General features: G+C 37.6%; 1 protein-coding gene across 1 annotated transcript; it reads left to right on the top strand.

Moving 5' to 3' along the window:
• The first annotated feature begins 10,482 nt into the window (after positions 1 to 10,482).
• LOC149012483 (protein PLANT CADMIUM RESISTANCE 3-like) lies at positions 10,483 to 12,056 on the top strand. Its single transcript, XM_089159630.1, has 5 exons — positions 10,483 to 10,539; positions 10,625 to 10,792; positions 10,865 to 10,936; positions 11,028 to 11,237; positions 11,764 to 12,056. The coding sequence occupies exons 2-5, from the start codon at positions 10,642 to 10,644 to the stop codon at positions 11,841 to 11,843; spliced, it is 513 nt and encodes a 170-aa protein (XP_089015756.1). The 5' UTR covers positions 10,483 to 10,539; positions 10,625 to 10,641; the 3' UTR covers positions 11,844 to 12,056.
• The last annotated feature ends 4,777 nt before the right edge of the window (positions 12,057 to 16,833 follow it).

The following is a 16,833-nucleotide window of genomic DNA, read 5'->3' as shown; positions in this document are numbered from 1 at the left end:
AATCATACCCCGAAAGAAGCTTCATGGGAGAAGGAAAACGAAATGAAGGAGAAATTTCCTCATCTTTTTGGAAGCACAGGTACGCTTTCAATTTCGAGGACGAAATTTCTTTTAAGGGGGGGAGAATGTAAAATCCAGCTTTTACCTAACCTTGACCCAACCCGAAATTGTTGTATTTGTAGGTCCGAAGACCCAAAGTGGTGGTAGAAGGGACTTGTGGACCCTACTAGTTGATGACGTGGTGTCGGAACTCCATTCTATGGACATTGATGATGTTGCTCCTTCCTTGAACACATTATCAGTGTTAAGTTAGAATCTGCGCACTGATGAAGAGTGAGACAATTGAGATATCAAACGGACTCCTATGTACAATCCGAAGGTATTCCCCGAAACTAGACTTCTTGAGTGAACTATAGGAGAAAACCCCATGCAATTTGACCTTGTATAGTCCTCCAAGTCCACACCTAAAGTTGCTGAACTATTCTGAAAAATTCTCCTAAAACATGTTTTGGTCGATACTATTGGTCGATACCATCGACCCAATGTATCGACCAACACATGCTGAATCCGGATTTAAAGATTCTGTGAAATATTCCCTACTCTATTTATTCCATCCTCGTGTTTTGAACCCTATTCTAATCATTGAGGCACCTGAGAAAGTGGATGAGACTCCCAAGAACTCCTCCTTGGTAATGGTGAAGCATCTTCCCCACTAATCATTGCCAACTACCCACTTCCACTCTCTTGCTCTACTCTCAAGGTAAGACTCTCTCTCCTAGTCTCTTTCTCACTCATCTTTACTCTCATTTTTACTATTGGGACCATGGCCAAGGTGATGCAACCTTGCAAAGACCTTGCCATGAGTCTTCTATACCTCATACATTGATGTTTTCCCCAATCTTGCTATGATTTACTTACCTCTTGATCATTAACTATGCATTTCCATGATTTGTTACTTACCAACTTACTTTATTTACCAAAACTGAGATAAAGCCTATGATTAACCTAATCTATACCTTGTATATGATCTCAATATTGCTCCTAAGTTATTCCCTACCTAATTCACTATGTTTTCCCCCAACTTGCATTAAGAAATAGCCAATGCCATGATTAACAACTCTTGAACTTGATATGCCAATTTGGGGATTTCTAGTTTGACCATTGGATGATGTTAATTCTTTGATAATTAGGGTCTCTATAGTGTGTTTAGACTGTTCCCCAAGTTTCGTATCGATCCGAGACCCGAAAGACCAATTTTGAGCCCAAACCCAAAAAATCCAACTTGTTGTCCGAGACTCTTTGGGTCGATACTATTGGTCGATACCATCGACCCAAAGTATTGACCAATAGAGTTGTTGTCAGCAACTTTTGCCTAGTTTTGATTCGTTCGATCTCCGATTGTTTTGATTTCTTCTCTAATTCTTCATATATGTTTGTTTAGGGTTTTAAGACTAATTGGGCCACTTGCTTGTGATCTTGGACCATCTTCTTCTCCAACTCAAGGTAAGGATGGTTATCGCTATAACTACTTAGGATGTGTGATTTTGACTTGATATTCCTAACCTAGTGAACATAGTCTCTATCTCATGTTCTTATCATTTTAGACTTGATACATATGTCTTATAACAGTAGCATTGTGTTTACATTAGTTTTATTACAATGCTTTATTATGTCCATCAATTTCAATATATGATGAATTATGTCAATGTTATGAATAGAATGTTTACTATGATGTTGTATCTTGTGAATTGATATGATGGACTTGGGCATGTGATTGCTTAAGTATAACTTGGGATTGAGGAGTACCCTACTGGTGCTTCTGTCCTTTGACATCGGAGGGAATAGTATGGGATGTTCTCCGAAGATGTCCATCGACGCTTTCCCGGGTTATTGGATGTCATACATAAGACTTGTCTAGTGGTGTTTGGTTAGGATGTCCCTATCATATCAGACCCGAATCGAAAGGGCATTGAGACCGAACGACCCATGGTAGTAGTGTGGATTTGTGGGAGCTCAAGACCGGTAACCATTCCGTGAGAGGACATAAATTGCATTGCGGATACCCGAAAGGGGCCATTTATTGGTAGGGTTGCAAATGGCTAGACTTGGGCTCATGGGCACTCAAGACCGGTGAAATGATCCGTGAGGGGACGTGAGAGCTTCCCGTCTACTATTTGTGGATGACCAATAGGGTTGATGAGTCCGGTGAGTAATATCCGTGACTCTAGTGTGAAGGATACCGGAAAGGATCCCGAGAGGGGAGGAATGGACGTATCTGAAACTGACATGATATGACTAAGTAGATGACTTGCATTGGGCTAGGCTTTACCTTGACATGCGCCAATACTTAAACCAAATGGTGATGTGAGAGAGTGGTGACTGAAACCCCCAACCATGGATTTGTTCGAGAGGGATGCAGGACCCAATTCCCCCTGGTGATGAGTGACTGAGACTACCTAAAAAAGTATGGTGCTATGACTTAAAGCATGTCTACCATAGATGACCAGCATACTTAGAGTTAGAATCATATTACATCATATGTCTCATATCGTCTGCATTATTTTATTATTGTTATCATGTGGATTATGTGTTGTGGAATAACTACCTTGCTGGGTTCTTTTGAACTCATTCCTTCTCTGTTGCAATGTTGTGTTAGACTACTCTACAGGTGATTATTCAGATGGTATGTTCCCCGAGGAGGACCCGGATACCTCATACTACTATCCGGAGGCTAGGTACAATGAAGACTTCGGTGACGGTACCGAAGAAGATCCTTCGGCGTATCATGGTTAGCCCTTGGATAGTTTGGGAGCAGCCATGTTGGATTTCTATGGTCTTCACTTTTGAAGAAAACTTATATTTTGTAAAGGAGACTTATGAGTAGATGCCCAACCCCTTTCTTTTGTGTCTGTTAAACTTGGAAGGAATTGTAATAACTTTTGATTTATCTTCATAACTTGGGATTTGTAATTAACTAGATTTGACCATACTTTCCGCTTAATTGAAGGAGTGGATTCCGCCCACTACCTTTTTATTTTATCTGATAAGATATTTATTTCAGCACTCTGATTATCTTTGGTATCTCATTTCCGAACTCTATTATTATAATTTGCTTAGCTTGACATTGATCGTTCATGATTATGTTATCGCCGATGTGGGTGGTGTGGTCCCTGGACTATGGATCTTTGGGGCTGTGGATCACATCCTAGGTATGCCAGATAGGGTACCGGCTGGGTGGATGTGACAGCCGGATTGTGGACATTAAGACTCGTCAGTAGGAATGTTCCGGTGGATGAGGGAAGTACAGGACCGTGTTATCCACTGGGAGAACTTTCTATGCCAGTACATGCCTCCGCTTCCACCACATCCAGAGTATTGAGGCTTACATTTCTTTTTATGCTAGTTTGATCCCCGATTTACCTATTTCGGCTTGTATTAGTTATGGACATGTTTTATGTACTTATTATGCGTGATTGTTCACACTCTTGCACTTGATATTGGGGTTGTAATATTTTAAGACTTTATGCGCTTTTACTACTTCACATTTCTTATTGTGACTTATGCTTGTTTGTTTATTTAGACCGTGTGACTTTAGATTTAATATAATTATTGTGTATTATTTTAGTTAGCTCCTTTAGGCTCAAACACTTTATTGTTTATTTCAAGTTAGAAGTTTAACCCTATTATTAACTTCTAATCTAGTTGAGTCACTTATGGATCGGTGACTCAGCATGCTCCAGCTATGTAGTATTAAGGTTAGGATTGAAACTGAACCTAAGCTTTAATACCAATTTGTGTCACACCCCACTCAGTTGGATCCGAACTCACCCGAATACCCCGGGGGTGATAACACTACAAGACTAGGCTCATAGACAATCAATAACAATAATGCAACACATCATAATCCAAAAGCAAGAAAGGAAAGATAAAGTTTCAAATGTTTAAATAATACTTATTATTATGGTCATCCATGAATTTAAATTCAAAGTTAGTCAACTTAAACATCAGAGTTTAAAAGAAGTATGTGTTCACAATGGAAGTCTAAATGTTATCAAAGAGAAGTCAAGAATCTAAGTAATGCCCCTACTTAATGAAATGATAAAGAATAAAAATGACAGCCACTACAGTGACTATTTTCTCCCTTAGTATCTCCATGATCTTAGAAGGACTAGACTCCATAAGCATAGTCGGCATAGGGGCACAATTTGCCATGTAACTTTATGTCCTCTACCATGGATCCCTCGTAGGACTCAATCAACGACCAACTCTCCAAGAGAATGGGGTCCCCATGACCTGCAAAAAACCAGAATTCCAATTAAATTGAAATAAAATTTCAAAATCAAATAAGGTATAATAAGGTATAAGGTAATTGGAATTGCTTTTTTTCTTTAGTTTGTCTTTGGAAATTGCAGAAGAAAAAGCATAGAAGCAGGTTGACCTCTAAGAAAAAAAACATACACATATAAAAAGAGTGAGCTCCAAAGAACTCAGTAAAGTTAACACAATCACACATCACGCAACGGTCACACGCATTTGTATATACAATATGATTATAATGAGATAATCAGTGATGACAATGATAATGCAAAATATGATCCTAGACTCTAACAACACCAGCCTCTTCTGGGCACACATTAAGTTACAACACCAACCTCCTCTGGGCGGTCTAGTCACTCTCCCTCACGACACTCAAGCACGTCTTTTGGGTTCTCCATGACAGTTGGGTCAAGTCACATCGTATCGTGGCTAGAGTTTAGGTCACCACTCTCTCACCAACCAGGTCTAAGAACTGGCGCATGTCAAGGATAAGCCAAGTCCAATGCAAAGCCAACTAGGTTTCATACTACATGTGTTTCGAATACCTTCCCTTATGCCTAGTGCCCTTTTGGTCTGCATATCCTTCCCACCTAGTAATGCCATTTCTCACACCACTCAAGCCGTCTTTTGGAATGTCATTCCTTAATCCTATGGTCATCTACATATGTTGGGGCGAATGCCTCTCATATCTCCTCCTACACTCAAGCCGTCTTTTGGACGCACCATGAGCCCATCCCTAACATATGCAATCCTACCATTACATGATAACAGTGGACCTGCATGATGCTCACAGGACCTAACCACTATCATCATGAGTCACTCAACTTCCATACCCCTATTGAAAGGGTAGTAGTACTCAAATATGTAGGTGGCAATCCTACACATCATGTTCAACACATCATTCAAATGAATTTACAAGTAACATGAACAATTATTTCAATGAATAATAACATGAACATAAACATCGAGTTACCTTTCGTCCATGCAAAGTCTCACACAATTTATAAGAGAATAAATGACATTGATAATAATGAGAAGTAAATCAAATTAAATGCATGATTTAGGATAGTGTTTCCCCTCACCTTCATTGATAGATATAAACTTCAAAGTCCAAAGGAATCCACAAATTGTGAGTGCAAATGACCCAAAATAATCCTAAAAACATGAAGATCAAAATGGGTATCAACCGGGAATCAATTGGGCTTCAAATGAGCCAGAACACATACTAGAATTAGGGGGTGGTTGGATTAGCCTACTAGGGCCGGTCGACTGCCCACCCTAGGGCTACAACCAAGTTTGCTTGATTTCAAACCTTTCTCAAAATCAACTCACTTGGGGGTTTTGGGACTTCAATGGGACACTAGTATTGTTCCAAAAACACCTTCCAATAATACCAATTAGTCCCCAAATAAAAAGCTCCAATTTGGCTCCCAAAGAGAGATCCAATCGGTCCCAAATAGGTGAATGGGGACCATCAAACACTCAATAAAGGCTAAGAGGCTTTTATTAAACTCAACTAACATTCAATTGTATCCAACTCCCACAACAACCACCATTATTACAATATCTCATCATAAATACTCCAATAGAAAGGTTGCAAATAGGGTTTTTAGAGTCTTCTTACGTCAACACGCGATTCTCCTTGTGATTCATGTTTTGGCACCACCAAATGTGCAAGGATTCTTCAAAAATCCAAGTTCTTCCTCTCCCCCCCCCCCCCCCCCACATTCTCAGCCTCCTTCTATATAAATAATGCGTTTATGAGGTGGGAGAATCATAAAATATGGTTTTAAACCCAAAATCTCGAAACTGCACCGAATCTGGGTAGGGGACGGTCAATTTAGCCATGCAACCAGCCCCAATCGACCGGTCTTCTATCTCCTTCTTGTGAAATCCAATTTCAACTAGCTTCAAAGGGTAGAAAGCTCTAATCAAGGCCTAATCAATGGTATAGTTTACCTTGACATGTGAGTCCCATAGCCATTGATTTTCGTGCATGCCAAAATCTTCTTTTACTGTCTTTCAGACTGACTTCTTCTCCCCTCCTCAACTCCATTAAAGTGGCTCTTGTTCTTGTTCATCCAATTCCATAGGTTCAATTTCCAAACCTCTAGGCTCAACTCAAACTCCAAGTTCATGGACCTACAATGATGGGTTAATGGGTTAGGATTTTAGGGGATTTCACAAATTCAGCTTAATGCTGAAGAGTTAGGTATATACCTCTGACTACTCAAGAGAAAAATCATGTTTCATTTTGAGTTCGTCAGTTAGCATCTTAGCCATCGATTTGGAGTGGACATGGTGTGGCTTGTCACCCATGATGATGGTTACTGCAACTTTCATAAGTTGGTGGACGGAAGTGTCAACTTGGACCTCCCTTCTATTGATTTCTATTCTCATATCCGAACTAGACTTGTTCTCTTTGGTTCTACAAGAACCTTGTCAAGTCGAAGCCTAGAAAATATGTTTGAAAAAAGATGTATGTGATTTGAAGAAGAATAAGTGTAGAGCCAAATTTTAAAGGTATCATCCAAAGGGAAAACTCCTGTTTGAGTTGCTGGTTCTAAAGAGGGTCCTTTGCAAAGGAAGGTGAGTTGAGTTCTACACCCAGTTGTCCCAAGAATCTTGCTTACTGCACTAGGCACCTTATGTATCTAAGCATAAGAACCATGCAAAATGCACGATTCATTAGCATCCTTTCATTCCTTATCCTGAATACTCAGAAAACTTGTCTATGACCATCACAAGGTTGCTCATATGGTAATGACCAACAACTCTTAGTGAAGAGGTGGTGGTTTCAACTATCTCTAATAGTACATCTAATATCCCCTCCCCATATTCATAAAAAGCTCTCTTATATCCACACACAAAAAAAAGGGTTCATGGACGAATAGCTATGTCAATAATTTTCAAGGACTTACAAAAACATAACCATTAAAACCAATTAGTATTTTCAAAGTATTAGTGGTGAACAAAAATTTCTATATGTAACAGCTACTCCTTGGAGCGAAAGGTGTAGTCTCATCTTATATTTAAATTACATGTTATAGCTACATTCCAGGACTTACAAGATACCCCTAGTCAAAGAGTGGTGCACAAACTCAGGTTGCCCCTCGGGGTGGGGTTTCAACCTCTCAGCTAAAATCCCCCCCCCTATATAAAAAGTACACAAAAAAAAAGGGAGAGCAGAAGTCAAGAAGGACTTAGAAAATAACCATAAAACCATTACTATTTTCTATTGGGGCATTATATATGTGCTCCGCTCGAAAAAAAAAAAAAAAAAAAAGAGAGGGAGAAAGGAAAAAAAATGGTATATTCCCCCCCCCTTATCTTTCCATTATAGGGTTGCAACAAAGCAGGGATGGGTCAAGCTTTTTAAAATCCTTATCCTGACCCTCGATAATGACCCTAACCTTGACCATATGGGATGGGCGGAGCTAAGGTAGACACTAAATCGTAATCCTAATCCTAGCCTTATCCTTGCCATAACCCTGGCCTTTACCCCACTTTACCCCTAACCTTGATTGTCACCACAAAACAAGAAAGCATTGTACAATTCCATATTGTTTCCCTACTTCGACTAAAATTAAACTACAAAAGGTGGCAAAGTCGGATGAGATCAAGTCCTAGACAAACACTCAACCTTAACATTCTTCCTTAATTAGGGCCATTGACCCCTTTATAGGGTCAGAATTTTGAACCGAGTCTGGTTCAGACTCAAGGCATGCCACGACAAATGAAACAGGCCAAACTTAAACCCCTATTCTCTTTTATTTCCAAATCGTCCTTCTATTATTTTTTTTTGTATATATTTTATTTTGTTAAATTTGTGAGGTGCTTAACTTGAGGAAGAATTACATACATCATCATTGTTGACCATTAATTCGAATACTTATGCAAGTTATGTGGGGACTTATACCAAAAACTAGGGACGTGGGAGAATGTGGGTAGAGTTTAGTTGGGATGTCTGCGTCAATTTGTTTCTTAATTTGCTGGATTTTAGTTGGAGAAAGCTTAAGGAATAGCTAACATGGTGTCCATGATTTGTATTATTTGTAACGTTCCCTTGGGATGTAAATATAAATAAGTAAAATGAGTTGACCCAAAAAGAAACAGCTGGTGTTCCTAAACCTTGAACATGACATCCAAATCATCATCTAAGTGTAGTCTTATAGTGCGATATGAAGGGATGTAACCTTACATAACAAAATTAGAACAAAATTAATGAAAATAAAAGAGATGAAGTGAAGATATATTAAATGATGAATGATTAGACTTCGTTATAAAAATTTATATTTATAGTATAAGGGTGGGCTTTGACATGTTGGTTTTTGTTTTTAAAATAAATAAATAAATAATTATAATATAATATATTATTTAGATAAGTTTCAAAACATTAAAACTCTATCTCCCTTGTGTTATTTTAGGACTCTTGTTTGATTCTTGCTTCTATAGGACTCTTTTGGATTTGAAGATTCCGATCCAAGGATTTTGGTAGTTCGGCATATATAAGGTAATTTAATTTACCATATTTGTTTAGTCTCACATTGGATGGAGCTAATGATAATATTAATTATATATACGTTGATTGCTCCTAAGTGGGGTGTATGTCGGCAATTATATAACCGAGCTGGGCCAATTCGGGCATTATAATATTATTTAAATAATATTAAATATCTATGATGGGACTTGGGACTTGGGTCGAGTTCGTACTGGTTTTGTTTCGCTTCTTCTACTTCATTTGGTAAGTTGTTCTGACATAAGGTATACTATTTTATATTCTATTTCTCTTTGTCTGATATTGATCTGTCTATACTGTGCCTCTGGTCTTCTAGTTCTAATATGACACAATGGTCATTGGGGTAAGGTTGCACACGAAAATTGCTCCCCAACCTTCCCCTCCCCAGACCCTTTACTTGTGTTGAAGCCTTTGACACCAAATTTGCCTTTATTCATATATAATATAATGTAAGCCTTTTTTTGCCCAAAAAAAATTAATTGACCTATCAAGATCAAGTTCTCAACTAGGGGTGTAAACGGATCGGATTCGGATCGGATAGTGGTAATACCATATCCGCATCCTATTATATTCGGACGGATTCGGATAATATCCTATCGGATTTCGGACTTATTCAGCCGGATTCGGATGATAATCGGATAGTTATTTTCTTGAATAAATTATTCTAAATGGCAATGAATATAGATTGAATACAAGTTTTCGTCTACTTAATAACATCTTTACCACTTTATTTGTAAGTGTTAGGTTTCAAGTATAAGAATTTAACAACTTTAGTAGTTATTTTAATAAAAAATCTAGAAAAATACTCACATATTTCAAGTAAAAAATATATAAAATAAGAAAAACAAATCCAAATAAGTAACTTAATCGGATAATTTTATCGGACGGATAATAACCGGATAGAAAGGGGTATACCATATCCGCATCCTATTAGTAATCGGACGGATTCGGATACCTCTAAACGGATGCGGATGCGAATTCGGAAGCAGATTTCGGTTATCCATTTACACCCCTATTCTCAACCCAAATCCAGGCTACCCCTACCCTAACAGAGTCAAGAAAACACAAAACCTAGCTATATACTTAAAAACAAACCTTGTATTCAGAGTAACTGTTCTATGTACCAATGTGAGCACCCGTCTCAATAATACAAACAGGTCATGGATCATCACGGATCATGATTTGAGCTGTAATTTTTCCATTGTTTATGCCGGCACCCACGTCCTAAAATTCATGTATATCAAATTATCTCTTCTCAAGTCAAGTAGCACTTCTTAAATTCATAAATAATAGATTATGGTCACGGTGACTGGTTCAACTGCTCTCTCTCTCTCTCTCTTTAATTATATATTAGTTGCTAAGTTACACGGATATCATTATAGGAAAGTTCAGATTTATTCTATCGTCAATACTTACCCAGTTGCATTTTTCTACATTTTTTGGGGCTAACTTCAAATATAAATTATTTTTAAGAAGGAATGATAAACTACGAATGAAAATTCTATTCCTGCAGACATCTGGGGCCACCACCGCCACCTTTCTCCAATAAAAAATCTAAGTTAAACTAGTTTAGGTTAAGTTTGAACCTGAGATATGGAATTATTTATGATTTGAAAAATCCTTGAAATTTCATAATTTTATTCATCTCTTAAGTGATTGTAGAGGAAACAAGAGCCGTGAAGGCCATAACATCCCAGGCTCAGGTCATTGATCCATGAATAACCTCTCTGCTATTTAAATACTAAATTTGCACCACCCACTAAGCACTCTCCTTGTTTCTCTACATAGTGTCTTTGCAGGCAACAATGAATCAACCAAACGGAGAAGCCCAGCAGAAATCAGCTGCACCATATTCTACAGCAACTACAAATGGGCAAAACCAGATGTTTAATGGCACTTCTTCTATAGGGCCATGGTCCACTGGTCTGTTCGATTGTTTTGATGATCCCACAAATTGTAAGTTTTTCTCTTCTCTTCTTTTCTTAAACCTTTCAACCATCGTTTTCTAATTTCTTTCTTCTTGTGAAGGTTTCATCACCTGGTGTTGCCCTTGCGTTTCCTTTGGACAGATTGCTGAGGTAGTAGACAAAGGAAACCCATGTAAGTAACATGCAGTACTGCTGCAGGCTGATCAGGCTCTACCAGATTCTACTGTAATTCTCATTCTCATGTACCATTTGTGTATGTGCAGCTTGTGCTGTGGCCGGCATCACCTTCTACGCGTTTGCAATATTTGGCTGTGCCTGTCTCTACTCGTGTACATATCGAGCAAAGCTGAGGGCACTCTATTCCCTGCAGGAAGATCCGTGTGGAGATTGCCCTGTTCACTGTTGCTGCATGTCTTGTGCCCTTTGTCAAGAGTACAGGGAGCTCAAGATCCGTGGTGTTGATCCTGCTATAGGTGAATACCTAGCAAACTCGATCTCTGCTTTACTTCACTTATTTAGAATAATGGCCTGGGACTAACAGTGAAGCTGTGTTTGGAATGAGCCATTAAAGCTTAGTTCAGAAATATAAATATCCTATTGCAAGTGGTTTTGGCTCGGTGGGTTCAAAACCTGGTTGGGTCTCAAGAACCAGTTTATTACTGGTTTTCTACATTCTTGTCCAAAAGTTGTTTTTTGTCCAACTATTGGATGAAGCCACATGAACTATTTAAATCTACACAGTCGAATTTTGTATATGCACAATTAAAGATTTTAAGTTGTGGTTTTATACATTTGTGAAATCTAATTGTGTGAATTTAAATAATCTATGTAGCCTTAATCCAACGGCTGAAAGAACAAAAAGCACCAACTTCCTAACGTAGACAAATTAAATCCTAACTCTGATACTAATGATACATAAAACATTACTTATAATTAATAGTCACTCGAAAATAATAAAATATGTTTAATGTATTTTTGGCTTTTGGTGATCATGTAAAGGTTGGCAAGCTAATGTTGAGAAGTGGAACCGAGAAGCTACTACAACTGCCCCAACTGTTAAACCAGGCATGACTCGTTAGGGTTTGAGAGAAGATTATATGTTACATCGATCGGGCATGAATATTAGGACTTCTAAGGTTTGATTATGCATTTTTAATTCCTTTGTATTTGTATTCATACTTTTTCAATTTGTTAACATTACTAAAGATGTTCAATTCTGTAAGTTAGGCCTGGAGCTGAGTTGTAACTTTATTTGAAGATTTATAAATTTGTTCTAATGAAAGATTTCTCCTTTTTTTCTTTTAGGGTTTTTTTTTTTTTTTTTTTTTTGATAAAATGCAAATTTGTTAGGTTTGGTTCATGTGTTTCTTTTTCTTGTTCATGGAATTGAAACTTATTAATATCAACGAAAAAGTTTTACCAATTGTTGTAAATAAGTTTAAAACTTATTAATGTTATTTTAAATAAATATCTGTTTTAATCGTATGACGTATCTTTTATCCATGGTTTTATTTAGTCCCACATCGGGTTGAGAGGAGCAGATTATATAGTTTATATATAGTAAGGGCTTATGAAATATTAATTTGTGTGACACGAACCGAGCCTGAACCCTGTTGTAACCCTCCCATGATTATATAGATATAGATATATATTAATATTAATTAATTAATATATCTATATGACTTGGGACATATGCCTTGATTCAGAAAGCCCATTTGACATGGGCCCCTATTCTAGAAAAGCTCATTTCTAGGTGAAACCGTGGAGATGTCATTTGAGAGGCACTCTCCTGTAGGGAGATTAGGGAGGTCAGCTGGAGGTTCCTTCTTGAAGAGAGTTGAGCTGAAAGCTACCCTCACAAAGAGAGGTGTCCTTACCCTTTCACCCACAACCTTTGGGGCTCTATATAAACCCATTTTAGTGTTCATTCATGACACAGAATTTCCTCCTCCTCTTTCGCTCTCTCTCTCTCTCCCTGTTGTTATTCTATTAAGCAGTCATAACCTGATTCCACCTAAGTAACATTTCTGGGGTGCAACCTTAAAGGTTTGGATTGACTGATCTTAGGGTGAAGATATTGTAGAACCCGTGTTGCACCAATCGGGGTGTCTACATACCTTAAAGAAAGTACCTTTGGTACATTTCAGCTCTGAAGAAGTATTGTGAGAACAAGCGTTCAAGTGTATTTACAGATTCCTCAACAAGTTATTCAACACCTTTTTCTCTCATATTTACTCACTATTCCTTTGGCCCCTTTTTGAAGTTTCACCTCTAATTCCCTTAAAAAATAAACTATTACCTCTCCTTCTAATCCTTTGATGTCTAAAAAATAATCAAATTACCCTTTGTTTTTGTCTTTTTAGTCAAAATGTTGCTACTTTTGTCTTTGATTCACATTTTTCTTCATGACCGTATGCAAATTTGTAAGATACACTTGAAGATGATACATTTCAATCATAACATACTACTAGTTAATTTCATTCGACTTTTGAAATCTCTTTTATAACCTTATCTTAAAGTAAATTATATATAGTGAAAATAAAACTAAAGAGTGTGTTGGTGGAAATAGCTAACACTCTTGTCACTCTTAAAGTTAATTTGTAAGAAAATGCTATTAGCAATATCAAGTGAGAAAGCATTTAGCAACCAAGAGAGGACCATGTTGTTGCATCGTGTCCATGCTTGAAGTTCCAAAGAATCAACGGAGGGTTTAGGCAAGGAGCCATCAATAAAAACAAGCTTATGTTTGGCCTCAAAAGCCATTCGCATCGTATGATTTCAAGTGGGATAATTGTCGCCGCGTAAGAGTTGTGTGACGAGTACAACACCAGAATTATCCGAATGATGTAGAAAATATGGAGAAGAACCATCAAAGTGGATCGAAACAACATTATTGGAAGCAACAACAACTGTAGCAAGAGCATTGAGAGATGGATCCGTCATTTAAAGGCAGCGGAAAGAAAACAACAATGTAGGGATCGTCTACTGCTCTTAAAAATATAAATTAACTTCACTTGAAAAGGTTTGGATCGTCCTAAACTAATATCATGTTAAGAAGATTTTGTATAGAAGTGATTTTGTATTACCTCTTCATGTGTATATATGATACAATCAAGTAAAGAATAAAATAAATGTGGCATGCTGTATATAATGAAAAAAATTATATGGGATAATACATAAAGGGAAAACATGCATGGGATGAGGATTTGAATTCCGATCCTAGCTTATATAGTTCACAACGGTCATATATAGTTTGATGGAAAAATTAAAATTGAAGTCTACTGGTGAAGTTTTAGAAATGGCCACAATTAAAAAAATAAGAGGGTTACCAATGACACATTTTCTTGTAGTGAAACAAGCATTTGCAGCTACACTTCTCATAAACCATTGCTGAAATTACTTATATTTCCCCATCGACTTACCAAATGTGTCACTGAAAACAATTTACCCCGATAGTTACAGAAAAGTGTAACCCAAAATATGGAACAAACCTGATGTTTTCTCAAACCGTCGAATGTGTTTGATGCTTCTTGGGGCTTCTTTGGCGACCGTGAAGTCACTGGATGAATTGCCGAGTAGATAGATCAGATCCGGACGCTCTCTGTTGCTCCACGGCGATACGGACTCGACCCGCTCCTATCTTCTCCCCCCCCCCTTGCTTTTGACTAAATGTCAACAAAAATGTTTTTCCGATAGGTATAGGAAACCGTTGCCGAAATAACACAACAACCCCGACGCTTTTCTCAAACCGTCACCAAATATCTATCTTCTTCTCCCATACTTTTGACTAAATGTTAGCGAAAAACACTTTTCCCGACAGTCACAAGACACCATCGCCAAAATAACACAACAACCTCGACGCCAAATATCATGTTTTCATTTTTCCTAAAAAAAGGTCACTATTTTTGGCCGATGATTTTATTACCGTTGGGAAAAAACCCGTCACCAAAAATATCTTTTTTTTTTTTTTTTTTTTTTGGTAACCAAAAATATCTTTTCTTATAGTGATGTACAAGAAACACTTAAATAGATCCGTTGGAGTCCCTATAATAGGGCCCCACCTTTGAGACCCATCAGTCTCAGATCTCGAAGGTGAGAATCTAACCTGTATGTGGTGTGGGCCTAGTCTCTCTCCACCCCAGGAATAATAGATATCAGTTAAGATTGACCCCATTATGAAGATGCGTTCAATATGTGCGAACTAACCTTGGCCACTCTTTTTTTGGCCAAACTCAGCTAGCTGCATTGCAGAGGATCCATGTCCTTCAAAAATCTTACATTAATAACCTTCAACTTAATTAAAAGGTCATTAATTCAATGCCTAATATAATCTTTTTTTTTAAGATTAGTGAAAGTGCATGCAAGCTGTCCAAAGACTTAAAGATGGTAAGGTTTTCTTACAACACAACTTTCACTGTGTTCTCTACCCAAACGAGCCAACCCTCAACTACTTTATTCTCCTATTTCCTCGAACTCAAATCTCTCATGGACTTCCAAGGGAACCTATACCCCATGAAAACCATGAAACCAGAAATCCAAAGCCACATCAATGATGATGATGGTCTCTATACTCAGCTGCAAAACCAGATGCTTCTTTTGATAGCAGATGATGATGAAGTGAAGCATACTGAACCCCTGCGTTCAACCACCCCAAATAAGATGAAGGGAACCGGTGTCTTCATCCCTCGAGTGCCAAATCCAATACCCAAATCAAAACCAGAGCGCCAGTTTGATAGCAACTTCGTCCCTCTGGTTAAAAACTCAATACCAAAACATAAGAGTTCTTCTGGCGTCCATCGTGCCATAATCCCAGTTTCCATTCCAACACCAAAGACTGAATCTGGTACTTACTTCCCTAGTATTTTGAGAAGCTTGAAGTTTCACTTTCGTCTAAAAATGTGACCATACTAACTGCTACTTTGGTTATTGTTTTGCAGGGAAACCCAAGAAGACCCGAAACTCAACGAAGAAGCAGGCTAGCAAAGGGCAGAGATTTTAATAGAGAACCTTCAAGGACGGGATGCCATACTTGGAGAGGCAGCAGTCTTGTTTTTTAGCGTTCTCATATTATCTCCAATTATAAGAATAAAAATTATCAAATAAGAAAATGGGATCTTTTGGATGCTGTCAAATTCTTCAAGTATTGTCAATTTTCTTCTCCCTTCCCCCGGCCATTGCTCCTTGGATGTTAATTTATTTTTCCTTCCCCCGGCCATTGCTCCTTGGATGTTAATTTATTTTTCCTTTTGGTAAAATATTTTGATCTAAGAATCATCTTATAGAAATGTTAGAATGAATATCAAGAAATTACGAACAGATGTGCAAACAATTTAACGTGGTGTGCTACACCCACGGGCGCCGTAGAGAAGACCTTTTACTATGTAGAGAGAAATATTTCAACTAGTTCAAAATGGCGTTAACAAAAATTACCACCCAAAACCCTAGGGCGGAAATCTCAAAGCTCACAATGACTCCATAAGAGAATATAAAGTATGTATTTATAGAATTTAATCAGGTAACAAAGTCGAACCAAGTCCTCTGCTTCTATTATTGATCTAAGAAATTGGGTCATTTGGTCGTCCACCGAAATGTCAGTATAGTTTAATTTTCAATGCTAAGTACAAGAATAGAAGCTTTTCAAACTAAAATAAAAGATCACTGAATAATGGCAGATTACAGCTACCCGAATACTGAATAATTCCAATACACACATTGAAATATCAAAGCAGTCGGATTTATTCAATATCCAAATTATCTAGACAAGTGGTTCTCGTAATGTTATTGAAGTACTAACAAGCTGCAAGGCTACTCTTTTCTCCCATGAAATCTACATTATAAAGGTAATGGAATTCTAGAACTATGGCATATAACATTAAATCTAATTAGGGTTTTTCTCACCTTATCTTCCCCTTACCTACTACTAGTTCTCTAATTTTCTTCCCCAACTCAATTCTGAAAAGATTGAATCATAAAATCAAAAGAAAATCAAACCAAAATGACATCTAATTGTTAAAACAAGCAGTGGTATTAACGAAGTTTGATAACAAATTATATTTAATGAAGTTTGAT

This window comes from Hakea prostrata, chromosome 6, assembly GCF_041222555.1.
Source record: "Hakea prostrata isolate BN-2017 chromosome 6, UWA_Hpros_2, whole genome shotgun sequence".
NCBI classification, from domain to species: Eukaryota; Viridiplantae; Streptophyta; class Magnoliopsida; order Proteales; family Proteaceae; genus Hakea; species Hakea prostrata.
The sequence above is the reverse complement of the archived record's forward strand: the minus strand, read 5'-3'. Positions and strand labels throughout refer to the sequence as shown.

Coding starts and splice junctions, on each gene's coding strand:
- LOC149012483 (XM_089159630.1), top strand. CDS start 10,642: ATGAATCAACCAAACGGAGAAGCCCAGCAGAAATCAGCTGCACCATAT. Junction 10,793..10,864: donor TTTTGATGATCCCACAAATT/GTAAGTTTTTCT, acceptor CTTCTTGTGAAG/GTTTCATCACCTGGTGTTGC. Junction 11,238..11,763: donor TGGTGTTGATCCTGCTATAG/GTGAATACCTAG, acceptor GATCATGTAAAG/GTTGGCAAGCTAATGTTGAG.